Here is a 19681-nt window from a genome sequence, read left to right as displayed (position 1 = left end):
AGGGTTGGCATTGGAAGAAGTGAAACAAGTAAGGAAGATCTGCCTTCCCTCAATATAGGTGTGTGCCATTCACCATCAATTGACTGAGGACAAAAGTAGAACAAAAAAAGCAAAGAACAAAGGGAATTTACTCTCTCTTTTAGAGCTGGAACATCCATCTTCTCCCACCCTTGGACATCATAAATCCGGGTTCTCCAGTTTTAAGCTCCAGGCCTTACACTGTCAACTCCCTTCATTGTCAGGCCCTCAGACTTGGAATGAATTATACCACTGGCTTTCCTGGTTCTCCAGCTCGCAGATAGCATACTGTGGGATTCTCAGCCTCCATAACTGTATGATCTAATTCCTGTAATAAATCTCCTTTAATATCTGTCTATCCGTCTATCTATATCAGTCTATATCTATATCAATCTATCTACCTATCATCTACCTTTCTATCACCTATCTAACATATACATCTATCTCTTGTATTCTATTTCTGTGGAGAAATCTAATACACAGCTTGCCCAGGAATAATGTTTGACTTACTATCTGATAATACCTTTAATCGGTCAAGTTGATATGTAAAATTAAACTGGATACATAAAATTAAACTGGATTGTATCATTTTGTGTTTTCACACGGCATTTTGCATTTGGTGTACTAGCTATGTTTCATTATTCCTTTACGTCTCACCAGATTTCACAAGTGTACGAATAGGGAAACAAAGCATTGCTGTCTGCAGTCAGTGATACACATGATGCTTGAATTCAATAAGTGATTTACAATATGTTATATAAATTATTTGAGGACAAGGACTGTGCATTTCTCATGTCTTTGTATCCCCTAAATCAGTTAAGTAATATTAGGTATGTTCCTGCTTTAGTGAATGTTTGGTGTGAATAAAACATCTCATATTTTTTTGTTACTCTCCTATCTGTATTTACTACCTTACAGTAATACCGTATATTGTACTATTGTGTTATGGATTTTTAAAAAGTGACTTTAGATATATTCATCTGCCGATATGACCCTCTCAATGGCATTACTTTACCCACATAATATCTATCACTTTTCATTTAAATTCAGTTGACAAAGGGAGACAGAAATAGCGTCATTTTCTTTAACTTTGACTGAACTTTCTTCTTATGCTTTAACTCTGTCAATACGATCTGCAGCTAAGCATCGATTCCTATTTTCAAAATGTGAGTAGACAGTTTTACCAGGAAGAAACTAGAATTGTCCTTTTGGGATCTCAGAATCTTTTGTCCAAAAGCAAGAAGTAGTGTGGAGTTAGCGGGGGAAAGGAGACTAGAGGAAGCAAAGGCCAAGGGCGTCACATGTGTAAGGAGCTCTACAGCAAAAGGAGGAGGGGGCTCCATCATGAGCTAATGTGGACAGGTTCTTAACCGTTAGTGTGTGAGCAAATCACTGTCAGGCATGCGAAAAATGCAGATTCACTGGCCCTGTTGCCAAATGAGCTGATGTAGTCAGTGTGAGATGGGGCCCCAAAATCTGCATTCATAAAAGTTATTGCAGCCGGCGCTGTGGCTCAATAGGCTAATCCTCCGCCTTGCGGCGCCAGCACACCGGGTTCTAGTCCCGGTCAGGGCGCTGGATTCTGTCCCGGTTGCCCTTCTTCCAGGCCAGCTCTCTGCTGTGGCCAGGGAGTGCAGTGGAGGATGGCCCAAGTGCTTGGGCCCTGCACCCCATGGGAGACCAGGAGAAGCACCTGGCTCCTGCCATCAGATCAGCGTGGTGCTCTGGCCGAAGCGTGCCAGCCGCGGCGGCCATTGGAGGGTGAACCAGTGGCAAAGGAAGACCTTTCTCTCTGTCTCTGTCTCTCACTGTCCACTCTGCCTGTCAAAAAAAAAAAAAAGTTATTGCAAGAAATTCTGTTGAAAATTATCTCAAGTCCATACTATAAGAAATATGGTTTTACTAGGCATGAGGAGAGGAAGGGGAGGAAAATATTTAATTAGAAAGTGAAAATATTGATTAAATAAGGATACTGGCATGGGGCAGCAGGGAGGCTGAAGATGATGACTGTGGCAGCCATCATGAGGCAAAAAGAAATTTTTTGCCTTCACCCCAAGTGAAGGGTTGAGGTTTAGAAAGAACTGCAGAAATTTGAGGGGATGACCACAGAATAAAATGTGAGAGTAAAACAAAAGTGAGCACATGCGAAAAGGGCCCAGAGGTCTCCCTCCCTCCGTGAGGCCATGTGCTGAGGTCTTCACTCAGCAAAACCAATCCCACATAACGAGCATAGCGGCCACTCATGCAAAAGACCTCATTGCTCTGCAGAGATAAAGGCACATTTTCCTTCCATAGATCATTAACAACACCCAATCTCTCGTAAGTGACTCGTCATAAAAAGAACAGAGCACGATCCAGGGCATGGAAACCATTGGAAAAATCCCATCACTGCAAGCCATAGAGAAAACTTGATGTCCCTTCTTCATTGCTCTTAATTTTGTTTAAGCTTGTTTTGTGAGATGGAGAACAAGTGCTTTTCAAAAGCATTCTGCTCCGAATTACCCTCTTTCTAGATTAGAGCCTGAAAACACCCACCACAACTGCTTCGGTTGATCTCAATTGGCCCCTTGTGCATCCATGAAGAGTTTGTTAGAAAAGAAAGGCTATCTGGTGTGTGATAAACAGCAGTTTCCCAAGGCTTTGATTGCCAGATCAAGATTGACTCAACTTTGCCCAATTAAAGGAAGCAAAAGAGCACATTGTTGGCAGAATCCTTTTAAAGAACAGATTCTTTCGGGTTTCAAATCCCCCAGCAAGTTAATTCAGGGACTGCTGTTAGAGTTACAAATCCAGTGAGAGGACAAAGAACTAGCTCAGAGGTAGCAGGTGAAAGTTAACGTCCCTGGGCTGTCAGATAGTCCAGACTGTGGTTCTCAGCTGCTAAGATATATCCTCAATTACCAACCAGGTCACAGTAAAAAAGGAATCCAATTTAATACTACTCCTCACAGTGGAAATGACCTTTGGCCTCCAACTTCAAAGAAATCTATGAAAGCTGTGGTAAAAAGAAATAATTAAAAGAGTAGAGGATCAATAGCACTCAAATAAACAATAAAGGGCAGAGTTTAATAACTCTGGGGAATCTAGTGCACAGAGGACGATACCAGATTTGGTAGGGTGATGGAGGAGGGGACAGTGTTAAAGACAATGCGATCTGAAATTCTCCCTGTCAATTAAGTGATTGTTCCAGTTTTCCACTTCTGTGATTTTACCTCCAATCAGCCTCATCAATGAATGAGAACATTTCCTGACCGGAGGATATTTTTTTCTTTTGACGTTCAAGGGCAAAGGTTTCTTGGACAGCAATAGAATAGTTCATCACGAGGAAAATGCTTGAAAAAACAGATGGTAGCTTGACCTCTACTTGCACTGGGTATAAGAGTTGATGTTTATGTCAAAATAAGGAAATTTTGTACTCTTTTTCTTATTGTCTTCCATCAGTCTTTCATCACTGGACTCACTGTTTCCCAGCACAGTCCTGACAAACATGCCAGAAAAACAAAGTTTGTTTTTGATACATTCATTGTCCTGTTTCTCTGTTCTTTAACCTTTGAAATGAGAGGAATCAAGCATTGTAGAAACACAAAATTGGGGAAGCGTGTACAGTGTCACAAGGCATGTCACAGAAATACAGTATGTGAGAGGTGGGGGCATTGAAATAATTTAATGCAGAATTGCCTTCAGGGGCCTGGCTGATGTCACAGGACAATAAAGTTTGCTTGAGGAAGCACAATAGAGAATAAGGGCCTGTGGCAATAAGGAAGCATATATTGGTCTAGAAGTATTAGAAATTAGTATTTTTATGAAGCACTGGGGCCAACCAAACATGTTTTCTCACAAAATTCAGCTCATGGTGAGCCTTTGCTTCAAGTCTTCCCCGTATTTTTGCAGACATGGAACACTGATGCTCAGAAAATTAAAATTAGTTATTGAGAGTCACAAAATTCCCTCTCTACAACTCAGACTGGAAACAGAACATCTTTTCCCTAACTCTGGAAGTGTTATACCATATTTAGAGAATGATGAGGTTGGAAGATAGTGGGAAATGAATTTGGAAATGGAAATTTGGATAACACTGCGGACAACCTTTCTTAACAAGCTAGGATTTGTAGGCAATAAGAACTCTCCCAAATGCTTTGAGCATGTGAGTGCTGTGGTAGGAGCTGTGTTTGGGAAGGATTAATGGTAACTTGTGTCATTTACATTGGAGGAGAGAAGCAAGCAAGAAGATCCCAGAGAAAGCAGTCACAACTTGGCAGGCAGACATGAGGATTTTGATGCTGAACAGGAAGGGAGAGGTTCCCTAAGTGAAAATCTCAAGGATGAGGGGCTGATGCAACTGAGACACAAAAGAGAGAGAAGCCCACGAGCGACTTCAGAAACCCCTGAAAGGAAATTCTGTGAAGATTCGAGTCACTACCATATTCACAATTTTATTTTCTATTTATTTATTTGAAATACAGAGTAAAGGGGAGGGAGGGAAGGAGAAAGAGATCTTCCATCCTCTGGTTCACTCCCCCAAGTGACCACAGCAGCCAGGTTTGGGCCAGGCTGCAACCAGAGCCTGGAACTCCACCAGGGCCTCCCACGTGGTGGCAATGGCCCAGACACTTGGGCCATCCTCTGCTGTCTCCTGGGATGCATTAGTGGGAAGTTGAATGGGAAGTGCAATAGCTGAGACTGGAACAAGCATTCCAATACAGGATGCAGATGTCTCAAGTGGTGGCTTAACCCGCTGTGCCGAGATACCTGCCCCTGTTGTTATTTTTCTTATTTGAGCTAGAAATAATTCCCCATATAATTAAAAGTCAACTCTATTTGTTAGCTTTTTTCCTTCTGTTAACAGAAGTAACTCCACTTTTCTTTTAATAGTTCTAGAAACATCACCAAATTATCTCTGAATCTCAGAGTATGCATAGAATTGAAGTTGGCTTAATTAAAACCATATATTTTAACTATCACATTTTTCCTATTAGTGGTCTTAAAGGACTTAGAAAGAAATCTAGAGGACTTCAAAAAATTCATGAAAAATTGAATTAAAAGATGTTTATTTTGGGGCGGTAATGTGGCATGGTGGGTTAAGCCACCGAATACAATGCCAGCACCCCATACAGGCACCAGTTCAAGTCCTGGCTGCTCCACTTCCAATCCAGCTCTCTACTAATGTGCCTGGGAAAGCAAAGGATATGGCCTAAGTGCTTGAGACCCTGCACTCACATAAGAGATTGAGAGGCAGCTCTAGGCTCCTGGGCCAGCCCGAGCCATTGAGGCCACTTGGGGAGTGAACCAGAGGATGAAAGATCTCTCTGGTTCTCCAGCTCTCTCTATAACCCTTCAAAGAAATAAACCCTTTTCAAAAACAAGTTTGTTTTGATGCAAAAATATTTGAAAGCTGTGCATATAAGGAACCTTCAAAAATTTTATGGAAAGTGTGCATTATGAAAAAATTATGCACAGATTTCAAAAATGTTTTGTAACAAAATTATCTTTTAATCCCATTTTTTCACAGATGTTTGAAGTACCCCCATACAAGTGGAAATTTAAGTTGAAGTCCTTCTCAATCGTAGAAACTTAGATAAATGCATAGCATAACTATGAATGATTTAAATCCAGTTAGTCTGCAACCTTAATTTTTTCCCTGATAATTATATTTGTTTTCTTGTTAATTAAAAAAATAATAAAGGAAAAAAAATGAAGTTGCTAAGTTGTTGGCTATTTTCTCTCATGTAACTCATAATGAGAAAGCTCACCACTAAGTTCAAGAGACACAGCACAGGCTCCAGCAGCAAAGGGTGAGACAGGAAAAGAGGGGTTTAAATACTTAATAGACCTCTCCTGTTTAATTTATCATCAACACACCTGTGGGTCTGACCCAGGGTTTTCAAATCAAAGGTGCAGTTTCCCCTTCGTATCCATGGCTTTCATATCTATGGGTTCAACCAACAGTGAGTACAGAAGTCACAGATGCAGGTATGGGTGTGTGGCAGCTGTATTCCATTTAGAAGGTATAAGAGGAAGGTTGACCTTTGGCAAGTTTCAAGAAAAGTCATTCTCACAATTAGAATGTGCTGAAGTCTCAGAGCTTCTCTGTCCCTCCCTCTCCCCCTCCCCCTCCCTAGTCAGGTTGGGCAGAGAGGGGTAGATGAAATCTCATTTTGCTATTGCTCCCACTCTATGGTATAAAAGGGGTCAAATCATGTTTTCCTTAATCCTGATACCGTGTGAAAGCTTTGAACCGATCTAATTGCAAGGGAAGATGTGATCCTGTCCTCCTGTCCCCCAAACCTGCTTCCAAGGTCTCACCTGTGCTTCTGGCCTAGGACCTGCTGAAGACGACGTCTCCTTCACACAGATGGGCTGTGCCTTGACACCAGTAAAAAGAGTCCTTGGAAAAAACAAATGGGAGAAGTGGCTCCAAGAAAACTGGGAGGACTGCACGGTGAGAGCTTAAAAACAAGAAGCCTACATTCTCCACTGGTTAACTTACAGCATCTTTTTATACCAGGCAGTCCTCAGCGTGAATGCCGACATGTTCAGCGTCTCTCAGAGCTTTCCCTAAAACCTGTGGGGTTTGGGCTGCTCCATCCTCCACCCCCCTTCATCAGGATGTACTACTTATGTTTTCTTTTTCTTCAACTTATTCACTTATTAATTTGAATGTCAAAGTGATATAGAGAGAAAGGATGTGGGGAGAGAAAATCTTCCATCTGCTGGTTTATTCCCTAAACAGCCACAACAGTCAGGGCTGGTCTAGGCTGAAGCCAGGAGACAGGAACTCTGTCCTGGACTCCCACATGGGTAGCAGGGGTGCAAGTACTTGGACATCCTCTGCTACCTTCCCAGGCACATTAGCAGGAAGCTGGATTGGAAATGGAGCAGCTGGGACTTCAACCAGAACTTCTATATGGGATGCAGGAGTCTCAAGTGGTGGCTTACCCCTCAGCACCGCAATGCCAGCCCCTATATTTTCTGACTCTCTTTTGTCTTGAAATTGCTGAACTTCGCAAAAACTTTAAATATTTCAGAATGAAATTACTCATTTTGATAGTTTTTTTTTTTAAGATTCATTTACTTATTTGAGAGGCAGAGTTACAGAGAGAGGGAGACAGAGAGAGGTCTTCCACCCACTGGATCACTCCCCAAGATGACTGCAATGGCCGGAGTGGGCCGATCTGAAGCCAGGAGCTTCTTCTGGGTCTCCCATGTGGGTGCAGAGGCCCAGGCACTCAAGCCATCTTCCACTGCTTTCCCCGGTCATAGCAGAGAGCTGATGCAGAAGAGGAACAGCCGGGGTACAGGATACTTAGCCTATTATGCCACAGCACCAGCCCCATTTTGATAGTTTCAAATGTCAAGATTTGGACAACAGTCTATATCAATGAGTTTCTGATGCAGTCTGGAGCTCAGGGCAAAAGTTCTCTACAGCAACGGCAACCAGCCAGGTCTGACTGGAAGTATCCTGGAACAAATCAAAATTTTCACCACGGAATGATACAAGCTGTGGTCTTAGTGCTGAAAAGCGTATCCCTGCCAAAACCACAAGACTTGAAACAGCCCTGCAGTCAATCATGCTGACCGCTTCAGAGGCACAGGGCCGCCCTGGCTCAGGCTTCTAACTCCAGTTGGACCAAGCTGTGCTGAGGCAGAGGACTGGGGATTTAACTGAAGAGGAATGCTGGTAGCAGTCAAATAGTAAATCAACTTTGCAGCCGAGTGGTACGCCAATGTTTTTGTTTTTCAAAGTGATCAAACTGTACTGGAAAATTGTAAGAAGTCTTCAAGAAATGAAATTGAGTCTAAAAGCTCTTTGTTAGCATTTCCTGATGCCTCCCTTGCTTCACACGATGATCTTGTAGGTCATAGATTCATAAAATTAGGGAAGGGAAGGCACTTCAGAGAGAATGTGGTCAAAATTCCTTCCTTTCCAAAGAGCAGGAAGTTAAGAAAGAGGTATAATTTGCCCAAGGTTACACAGCTTCTTAGTAGAAGATATGAACATAGAAGAGAGTTCTAGTATGGTGTTCTCTTTCCTTTTAAAATTCACTTTAATTTATTCATACATAATGAATTAATAATTTCACTCTTAAAAAGTATACATTATACCTACTTATTTATTTTCAAAATTTAAGTAATATATCTATTTTAAAAATTAAATCAATGCACCAAAGGCATTGACCTCCATTCCCAGGATATTCTTTATAGGCAATCATTTTAGTGTGTATATGCATTCAATCTTTATGCCTGCAATTTAAACCATGAGTATACTATAAGGCCAAGTGGAGCCTTGCAAATAAACTATCACAGAAAACCTAATTAACCTTTCAATATCTATACTGTAAGAATACTGCAGAGAAAACTTAATTGGAAAATAATGATAAGTAAAAAATAAACTTTTCTGAGGTAACATTTAATATATAGATAATGGATGTAATCTTTTATCATTTCTTAAGTTTAATCCTCAAATGAACACCTTTTTTTTGGAAAATGAAACTCTTTGCACCAAGTATTATAATATATAATATCTAAAAATGTCAAGATCCTAACAATTTTTCTAAAGATAGAGATGTTTTAAGAATGACAAATTACTTTACTTGAAAGTTTTTAAAAGGGAATTGTTATTCAATTCACTAATTTTTCTTGACACAAATTAATGGTAAAATGTGAAAGTGAAGAAGCCATGTTGATGTTTAGGAATATGCATGTATTTCTTGAAGTACAAATACATTCAAACCAGAAATAACAAAACAAACTCACATATAATTTATGTACACTAGAGTACCTCAAAAAGTTCATGGAAAGCAAATTTAAAGGGTCAGTTTGGGGCCGGGACCATGGCGCAGTAGGTTAATCCTCCATCTGCGGCGCCAACATCCCATATGGGCACCAGTTCTAGTCCCGGCTGTTCCACTTCCAATTCAGCTCTCTGCTGGGAAAGCAGTACGAAGATGGCCCAAGTCCTTCGTTCCCTGCACCTGCATGGGAGACTTGGAAGAAGCTCCTGGCTCCTGGCTTCAGATCAGTGCAGTTCCGGCCATTGCGGCCATTTGGGGAGTGAACCAATGGAAGGAAGACCTTCTCTCTGTCTCTCCCTTTCATTGTCTGTAACTAACTCTCAAATAAAATAAATAAAATCTTTTTTAAAAAAGGGTAAGTTTATTTTAATGGAAAAATTTTTTGAAATTTATGCAGAGAGAGATTTTAAAAAGTTCAAAGGGGCTGGCGTTGTGGCATAGCCGCTGCCTGCAATGAAAGCATCCCATACGGGCACCAGTTCAAGTCCCAGGTATGCCATTTCTGATTCTGCTCCCTGCTAATGCACCTGGGAAAGCAGTGGAAGATGGGCCAAGTGCTTGAGCCCCTGCACCCACGTGAGAGACCCAGAAGAAGCCCCTGGTTCTTGGCTTCAAATAGGCTCAGCTCTAGCCTTTGAGGCCATTTAGGGAGTGAACAAGCGGATAAAGGACCTCTGTCTCTTTCTCTCCCTTCCTCTCTCTCTCTCTCTCTTTTTCTCTTTATCTCTGTGTGTGTGTGTGTGTGTGTGTCTGCCTCTCTCTTTGTGATTCTTTCAAATAAATAAATAAATATTTTTAAAGTTCATGGAAAATTCTTACTATGTATATTTTCAAAATGTTGCACAATTTCATCTTTTAATTCTGTTTTCCATGAATTTTTTGAAGCCTCCCCTTAGAGATTACAAGAGCAATGCTTCTATTCAGAGTAGTTTTAATTTCCATTATATCCACGTGCACTGATGTTAACAGTAAAAATTAAAAATCCACTATCTTTGAAACATTCCAGGTCATTTTTTGGCATGTATCCCTATTTTACTTAAAATAAAATCATAGTTTTCATTTCTTGAATAATGTTATTATACTCTGAAATTCTTTTCTTTATAAATGTGATTTCTGACTATAAAAATCACATTTTTTATAAATGTGATTTTCTCAAGTGAGGTTAATGATAACTCATCATTTAAATGAGTAATTCTGAAACAGAAGTTTTTCCACTTGCTGCAATGTAATGGTCATGTTTGCATGTATTTGCATTAAAATTACGTTTGCATGAATAATAAGGCATGAAGACTCTAGTTGAAATGATGCATACAGCAATTCTCAATTAGTAACTGCTTTCAAAAGTTGACTAAGAACTTACATTTTTTCCCCCTCTTATTTGTTTTTCCTTTAGAACTTGAACATTTCATTTCAGGATTTGGGGGATGCTTACCAAGTTGAAAATTTTAACAGGATTCTTAGAAGACTTATTAGAGTTGAAACCCTGTGGTTAGTGGATAATTCACTGGTGGATTTAAGTGCCATACGATTGCCAAGGTACCTGATCCCTAGCATATCTACTTACTATGTTACAGTTAAATCCTTTGCCATTTAGAAATTTGTGACCATTGTTTATACATATCGTGCCTCCCTTTTGGAGGTCAAGTCTTTAATGTGGTACTTTGTGCTAAAGCACATATGATAAGGCAAAAAGAAAGTTATATGTCAAAACACTATATTTTAGTGAGAAAAATTATTTTCCAAATTATTTTTACTACAAATTTTATTTTTAAAATTTATTTTATTTTTAAAATTCTATTTACATTTTATACTTACACATTTTATGGAGTATCCAGCAGTATTTCCACACATGCATATAGCATAAACCAATCAAATAAGGTAATTAGCAAATATTACCGATTCTTAGGAAAATAATTTATAATCATGGAAATATATCAACAGCAAAGTTTGCCATTTTATTTGTGTTATAAACCAGAAAATACAATCCCCTATTTATAATAGTTGTAAAGTAGCAATTTTTAGTCCTATTGATGAAACACCTACAGAAAAGATTTGACAAGATTGTAGACAAGACTCGGCTTCAGGGTTACATTCTAACTTGGGAGTGGAAGTTAGTGATCAGATTAGTGGCAAAAACAAACTAAAGATGTTTGAAAGTATTGTGGATCCCTTAGTCTCCCAAGGATCCCCAGCTCTAGCATTGAAGCTTTTCCGCCCATTTGCTCAGGATTGCCTGAGAATCTATATACAGAAAGACACTATCTGCTTCACCAGCAGAACGGATAGATGGGGTGATCAATGACAGGGTCAGACAGTGGTTTTCCAAGAATGAATTAGAAGATGAAGAAAACTGAGCATCCAAAAAATGAAGGTGAAGATCCATCTCTGAGCCCAGGCTGAGACGAGGTTGCAGAGGAGAGCATTGTGGCTGCAGGCTAGAGGGGAGGAGGGGGTGGGCACAGCAGTTCCAGGATGGGCAATGCACTGGCATCCACACCTTCAGTCCTTTTCAAAGCCCCTTGGTAACTTAACATACACTAACTTAGCGTTTCAATTTAATTCTTCTCTTTTTAGGTAGCTAATTTTTTTAAATTTATTTATTTTTGACAGGCAGAGTTAGACAGTGAGAGAGAGAGAGAGACAGAGAGAAAGGTCTTCCTTTTTCCGTTGGTTCACCCCCCAAGTGGCCGCTACGGCCAGCACACTGCAGCTGGCACACCTCGATGATCCGAAGCCAGGAGCCAGGTGCTTTTCCTGGTCTCCCATGGGGTGCAGGGCCCAAGGACCTGGGCCATCCTCCGCTGCACTCTCGGGCCACAGCAGAGAGCTGGCCTGGAAGAGGGGCAACCAGGACAGAATCCGGCACCCCAACTGGGACTAGAACCCGGTGTGCCGGCGCTGCAGGCAGAGGATTAGCCTAGTGAACCGCGGTGCCGGCTAAGTAGCTAATTTTTTAAAGATTTATTTATTTATTTGAAAGTCAGAATTACACAGAGAGAGGAGAGGTGAGAGAGAGAGAGAGACAGAGAGAGAGAAGTCTTCCATCTGTTGGTTCACTCCCCAGTTGGCCTCAGTGGCCTGAGCTACACCTATCTGAAGTCCCCTCCAGGTCCCCCACGTGGGTGCAGGGACCCAAGGACATGGGTCATCCTCCACTGCTTTCTCAGGCCACAGCAGAGAGCTGGATCGGAAGTGGAGCAGCCTGGTCTTGAACCAGCGCCCATATGGTATGCCAGCATAGCAGGCAGTGGCTTTACCCGCTATGCCACAGTGCTAGCCCCTAAGTAGCTAATTTAAAAATACCTAAATAAAAGCTTTCAAAAGAAACTTTGTTTTAAAACTGATATCACTTCATATTGATTTCTCAATAACTTTTTAGTGAAGAGCACTGTATTTTAGCTACTGGGGGAAAATGGGGACATATTAGTTGTGTTCTTGTAATACATATTGAATGCAATATAAAACAAAAATATTTTAATTGTAACATAGGTCCACAGCATATTTTAAAAGCATTCAAGTAGAAGATCATCTTCTTGGGTTATCTGAACTTGATCCAAATCAATAAGCTTTTCAAATCTTTACTATTTTTGTGCAAAATGAGAAGAGAAAAAGGAAGAGAAGGAGGAGAGGAAGAAGAAGGAGGAGAAAAAAAGAAGAGGAAACAATCCAATAATTAAAAGACTTGACACAGTTTCAGTGTTCTCTAGAGACATTCTCTTGGCTATTGTTTCCCTTAGAAATAGAACATATAAAAGTACACAATTGAAATTCAATTTTTTTTTTTTTGACAGGCAGAGTTAGACAGTAAGAGAGAGAGACAGAGAAAGGTCTTCCTTCCATTGGTTCACCCCCCCAAATGGCCACTACAGACGGTGCTGCGCAGATCTGAAGCCAGGAGCCAGGTGCCTCCTCCTGGTCTCCCATGCGGGTGCAGGGCCCAAGCACTTGGGCCATCCTCCACTGCACTCTCGGGCCACAGCAGAGAGCTAGACTGGAAGAGGAGCAACCGGGACAGAATCCGGCACCCCAACCGGGACTAGAACCTGGAGTACCGGCGCCACAGGTGGAGGATTAGCCTAGTGAGGCGTAGCGCTGGCCAGAATTTGAATTTTTACAGCTGCCAAAACAGTGCGTAGAAAAATTGGTGCCAGTACATTTATATCTTTTCTCTCGCTCTTGCAAAGAAAGTCATGTCACTGGGTTCAGCATTGTGGCACCGCTTGTGACACTCATCCCACATCAGAGTGCCAGGACAATCCAGCCCCCTATTAATGTGCCTGGGAAGTAGCAAAGTATGGTCCAAGTAGTTGGGTCCCTGCCGACCACATGGGAGACCCAGATGGAGTTCATGAACCCCTGGCTCCAGCCTGGCCCAGCCTTGGCCATTACAATCATTTGGGAAATTAATCAGCAGATAGAACATACCCCTGCCTCTCTCTCTTTCTCTCTCTCTCTCTCTTTCTCTCCCTTGATTCTCCCTCTCAAATAAATAAACACATTTTAAAAGATAAAGAAAGTCATGTCACTGTGTACTGGATCTTCCACTTCTTCCCCCTCACGTATCCTACTGAGTGGGAAATTTGTGTTGGGCTGAATCGGAGAGACTGAGAGGATGGCAGGGTGCACACTGAGAAGTGACAGTATGACTGTAAACAAGATAGGATTTCAGAGGAGACTAGAGAGCAAGGCAGAGGGGCAGGGATGGCTTGGAGGGAGGGGTTTCAATTAGAAATTGGCATAGACCTAAAGTGTTTCTAGCAATGACATGTAATCTGGAACAGGGCACAGGTCAAAAGCTGTTGAAGATGTGATAATGATCACAGACAATACCAGTGGGAGAGGGACCAAAAGGAAGCAAGGAAAATGAAAATAAAAGACATGGCAAAATTACAATGAAATCCAGGTGAATTCATTGTTCTAATGTTGTAGTTGTCTCTGGCCAGCACCATCTTTACCCTTAGCAATTGTTATTTCCACGTTTCTGTGTGGACCCAAGGCCCATGAATAAGTACCCTCTGTTTCTCATGCTGTACTGAATTCCAGACTATACACAGAGGAATTTTTCCTTAAGGCAAGTTGTCAGTGATAGATTTTGAATTATTTTCTCTATCCTCACAGTCTTGTAGAATTATAGTTTTTAGGCAAAAATACTGGGGATCATTACGTAACAGAAAAGTGTATTCAACTCAAATGCCTAACACACTGTCCTTCTCCTAGGGGTTCATTTTGGTTTTCTTTTAGATAAAAAGGCACTTTGTGATTGAAAAGCTGTTTCCTCAATATGAAATATTTTGAGTACAGAAAAGTATAAAGAAAAATAACTATAATCTCACTACTTACCAGCAATATTTTTTAAAGTTACTGTGTTTGAGTGTGTACTCTTATGTTGCTGAGATTAGGTATAATTATTCACTTTTTTTTTTCAGGACCAGTAAGTCTTGATCTATTCATTGCATTTTCTCAGGGAAAGGAGAAAGGATGGGGAGAGTCAGCATAGTTGTTACAAAGCAATTAGAAAATGAGAAAGGAAGTACCCAGTACAGCAAAAACCAACCTTCAAAGAAACACACCCCAGTGACAGGGTCACCAAAGCCCAAGGGGACTTAGTCTCCTGCAGTCAGGACTGAAGGGAAGGGGGCGGTGAAAGAGCAGACGCAAGCTTTCTTGCCCTTCCTCCGTCCCCATAAATTCAAGATTTCCCACGCAGTTTTGGTTGCTAGCAGTAAACATGGAGTTACATTCATCTGGTCCTATCAAACAATCTTGTGGCCACTTTGACGTAAGTTCCTCGTGCCTGCATAAAAGTTACTGAGTGACTTGGATGTACATCCATAGTCCCTTTCTTGGTCTTCAAACCCCACTTTCTACACAGAAGGTCCGCAGTAGCTTCTCTTCTTTAGAAGACAAGTGGAGTAGGTTTTAGCCCTCAAAATACATCAGTGTCTTGTTTTTGGCATGAATCATACCAAGAAATGGCCTTGATCCCAGAAGATTGGGAACAAGGGATGCAGGTTTCCTATTTTCTTTAGGGTTTTCACATGAATCCCTTAGATTTGTGGAGACTCCCCAAGAATTAAGCATTTTGTTGTTTTTATTACACTGGGGAGCAACTATTTGGCGTGCATAGCCTATTGAACTACCTCATTTTGCCAAGAAGAGCTGGGGTTTTTGCCATAGTATCCTTTTGAAATTCCCTTCACCTTGAACGTGTTTCAAGTCCCCATGACTTGATCTCTTCCTGCTTGAAGACTGAAAATTAGTCTAAACGGGAAAAGGTGGTGCAGGGAAGAGAGGCTGAGCCAGGTGAAAGGCCCAGACAGGAAGCCTTGCTTAGGGTTGCCCTTCCCTCTCCCCATTCACAAAAGGAAACCTACACAACCACACATAAACATCTAATTGTTGGGATGTCTCAACTACTCACTTTTCATTCAGGACATGTGGAAAATCTACCACAGGCCAAATATTGTGCTAGGTCCTGAGTATATATCTTAGAAAACAAATTTCTGTGCTCATTGAGGTTTTGGTCTCATGTCTCTTGCTTATTTTCTCTTAATGTTTAATACAAAACTCTCTCTCTCACACACACACACACACACTTCATGCTTGTGGAAGATGCCACTGTCATTCTCTTGAAGGTTTGTGGTCTAGAGGAGACAAACTAGCCCTCTGTGAAGTCTGCTTGTTGAGCATCTTCTTAGGAGTTAAGCACCATGATGTTTATATTCTGTGTCCAGCTGCAGAATTTTAAATATGAACAAAAACCATCTCACATCTTTCAAACAATTGCCAAAGATACCTCAGATACAACATTTATCCTTGGCTGAAAACCACATTGAGACCCTGACTGGACTCTCGAGTTTACAGTGCACTCCATTAGAATCCCTTACTCTCAAGAGGAACCCTTGTGAGTTTCACCAAAATTACAGGAAACGGTAAGCCCCAAATGCCTCAAGTCATCTTTTGCACATCACTGAATATTGTGTTTTAAGTATATTTTGCAATGCAGCTACCCTCTTGCTTTAATTCATTCAGTAAATATTTATTATTTCTGCTATGTGGACACTTCCTACTTTCAAACTTAACTACAGAACTTTTAACAGGCCTTGTCTTTTTTTCCTTGTTAGCATATTCTTCTTTTGGTAAATTTATAATCACTGAAAAGATGTTAGGCTCTTCCTGTAATGTGACTTTATGTATACAAACTGATTTCATTTTAAGACTTTCAAATTTTGTACATTTTATCTCATAGGCTTAATAGATATTATGTCTCATAATTTTTTAAATAATAGATTCCTACCAACTTCTGTGAGACAATATTATAAATAGTTTGTTCTCTGGTTTTATTTTCACTCCTTTGAGCCACAGGAGCATCATTAAGTGAATACAAAGAAGTAATTGATTCTGTCTACTCCAGTGGTTGAAAGAGTTCAAAAACCTGCCAAGAAGACACCATTTGTATTACTTTATCCCTATAGGGGGCATTCCTAATGGTTGTAATAGACTCTACAGAGCCTTGGCGTGTGTACCAAGCAATATGCTCATCCATTTATCTGAAGCTATGTCCAGCACCTCTATTAGTATACTCAGGGAAACTAAAAGGATTAAAAACAGAATTCTAGCACCTGTATTTGCCCCCATGTAACTGTGAATCATCTCACTCTCAAGTCCACTATACAAAGGGTTAGATCATTTCCAGAGTCTATTCCTACTCTGTTATTATAATCCTTCATCTACATCCAATTTCAATAAAAGGCATATTTCTAAATGTCTTCCATTCTCACACAACCATTTCCCATGACAGCAACTATATTCCAGAGGTTTAATATAATGTTAGATACTCTGACTCCTGATGTACAATGAAAAATTGTCAAAATAAAAATTCTAATCTCTATTGTTATTACATAAATCTCATTACTGCAGTTGTCTCCCCAATGACTATAGTTTGGAAGCAAAACTTTGTGATAATAAATTCTCAAATTGTTTTTACATAACAGTGAATACTAGCAGCAGAGTTGGTTTAATATTGAACTAATATTGAACCTTAATAATGTTTTGAAGTTTCAAATTACATTTCCTGTAGTCAGAGGAGGTTCAGCTGGACATTTCAACATCATTCAAAAGAAAGCACATTCCTAGTCATAAGGATAATTTAATAGTACTAAATTTTGGTTGTGTTAATTTATATGTGGGATTTTGTAAGACGTTTCGGTCCCAATTCTGTCACTTGCCTCCCTTCAAGAATGTCTTACAACAATTGTATTAAGATTAATTGTCTGGAATCTGATATGCCCTGAGGTCTCACTATAACTCCGTCTTCAAAATTTATGATGTGGTATAGAGTTGTGTGGGAATGAGGGATATAATGAGGTTCTTCTATTTTTCCAGTAGTAACTCCAAATTGGATTGGATCCAAGGGGAAAATAATGACTTTCAAGTTATAAAAAGCCAGGCTATGTTGACTTAGGTAGAGCACGGTTGCTTTCAACAGAAAGATGTGGTCATTTAAACTTCGAATCATGCTGAGCAAATAAGCTGAAGTCTGAAGTTCACCCACATTAGGTTTCAGTTACCCAGCACAAGATCCCTACTTCGAAGACTTAAAGTTTGTATTTTGTCGCTGGATATTTGTGTTGAGGACTTGGGCAAGACTTACACTGACCCTTTACATCATGCTCAGAATTATGTTAAATAGAAGCTTCCCTTGATCATTGTTACCTAGAATTGTGACTGTCTTCCCCTTCCTTTGTTTTAGATCCTCCATTAAGAAGACAGCACCGTTCAAAAGAGAAAGGGCTTAAAGATAGAGCTGATAGTCTAAGACCCAGCAGGTCATGGGTAGCCCTATCACCTGGACCATCACAGGCAGACTGCTACACCAATATCCAGAAGTCAGCATGATGTTAGCTCTCCATCATTTGGCTTTTCATGAATAAGCAGTAGCTAGGAGTTCTTGTCAGCTAAGTCTGAACAATGGAAACAAAAGGCTTAGATTTTAATCTGTCCTGTCACCTGCAGGCTATATGATCTTCGGTAAATTACTCAAAATGGAGGCTAAAAATCAACTCAACAGAGTTGTTGGGAGGATTAAATGAGATATTGTGCAGAAAGCATTGAGCTCGAAGAAAATCATGTAGTCAATGGGAGCTTTTGATGGGTTTGGCATCATGATTAGCTGACATAGGACATCCTTTGAAAGATTTCAGATCTGTCATCCAGCACATCTGAATGTCACAATTTCCTACTGCTTTAGCCCTGAGAATCCTTAGATCTAAAAAAGCTATTAGCTTGAAAGAAAATTCTGCTTTCTAACAGCTGTTTATATGCCCACTGTTTAACAAGACTGACCTGAAGGATCTCTGCCTGAAACTGGAAGAGACTCTCTAAATATGAATTATGAACTTCAAAAGTACTCTTGGTCAAGACAAGATAACTCAGCACAGTATTATTTCCCACCTGTCTTTTATGTCTCTCAGGCAGAATTCCTCCTTAGCCATCACTACACAATGGGCTTGCTTTGCTCTCTCTTTCAAGTTTTCACTTTGTAATGGGTACATATATCATGATCTCATTTTTCTTCTCATAGTTAGTTGGCTAAATCGCTCATTGATTTTTTTTCCTTATAGGACTTTATAAAAACTGGAGTGAAATTCTCTTATAAAAACTGATTGTGTGTAGTCCCACTCCTGTGATCAACACTTAGTGTCTACTGAAAGATCTATCAGATTCCCCTAGAGGGCAAATTACACAGGTTCCTCAGGCAGTGAGCACATATAATATTTTATTTAATCCCGCTGCAAAGATGAAGAAAACACACTGAAGAGATAGTGACTCATCTGTCTGTTCCAATAGGCAAGTTTCATCCATTTATGGAGACGGTAAGTGAAATAAAATGCTTTTGTTCTATGTAGTTACTTTTTCTTTAACTTTTTGTTTTAGTGTGTTCTCCTGTTTGCCAAACTTAAAAATACTGGATGGGATCCTGAAGCTACCAGAAGATTACTCTCCACCAGAAACCAGTATTTTTTCAAAAATGTGTATTGTATCCTAATGTGATCCGTATAGAAAGAAAGCAATCACTATTGCTGCTTAAAAAAAAAAAAAACTAATAAAATGTATATGATTTAATATTATATTTATCATATAAATATATTTTAAAATCTTTATGTTTCCCTAAATGAAGACAGGAAAATATTTTCTGTAGAGGACCGCATAGGAGATATTCTAGATTTTGTTGACCACAGTGTTTCTGTCTCAACTATTTAAGTCCACAAAACAGCCACAGAAAATATGTGAATATGTGAATCCATGGGTGTGGTTGTGTCCCAATACAACTTTATTTGCAAAAATTTGTGGCATAGTGTAGTTTGATGACCATCACTCTAAACTGTAAGATCACGTGATTGATTTCATTAGTCTTCACCATTATCTACTGGCACTGCCTGGTAGAGGTGTGTACTTCCCCACTCCTTGAAGTTAGAGTTTCGAGCAACTTGCTTTGATGTGAGTCAAATAAGTGAGTATGATCCAGGGCACTTACAGGCAAAAATTTTGAGAACAAGTTTATGCTTTGGCACACTTTCTTTCCTTGTGCCACACCAGCAGGCAAATTTCCAAATAGAGGCCACTCTGTCTTCTTTGGGCTGGAGGTAAATATGATATGTAGCAGACTCACAATCATCCTATAGAAGACGTAGCATGGGGAAGTAGATCCATGTTATCAGCCTCTGAGTTGCATTTGCTGTTGCACCATAGCTTCACCTCACACAACTGACATAGCTCCTCAAATTTAGGGACTACAAAATAACTCATTCAATGTGTTTTTGCTAAAAAGTAGCATGAAGGGGGCCGGCACTGTGGCACAGTGGGTAACG

General features: G+C 40.2%; 1 protein-coding gene across 1 annotated transcript in view; it reads left to right on the top strand.

The window, feature by feature from the left end:
* Positions 1-18866, top strand: part of LOC103350516 (acidic leucine-rich nuclear phosphoprotein 32-related protein) — a 31878-nt gene extending 13012 nt beyond the window's left edge. The window contains exons 4-7 of the mRNA XM_051818763.2: positions 6339-6457; positions 10204-10346; positions 15545-15742; positions 18747-18866. Of these exons, the coding sequence (XP_051674723.2) occupies positions 6339-6457; positions 10204-10346; positions 15545-15742; positions 18747-18858 (572 nt within the window). The 3' untranslated portion in view covers positions 18859-18866. The remainder of the gene's footprint in view (positions 1-6338; positions 6458-10203; positions 10347-15544; positions 15743-18746) is intronic.
* Positions 18867-19681: the final 815 nt, after the last annotated feature.

This window comes from Oryctolagus cuniculus, chromosome 4, assembly GCF_964237555.1.
Source record: "Oryctolagus cuniculus chromosome 4, mOryCun1.1, whole genome shotgun sequence".
In the NCBI taxonomy this organism is placed as follows: Eukaryota; Metazoa; Chordata; class Mammalia; order Lagomorpha; family Leporidae; genus Oryctolagus; species Oryctolagus cuniculus.
This window is presented reverse-complemented; position numbering and strand designations above follow the sequence as displayed.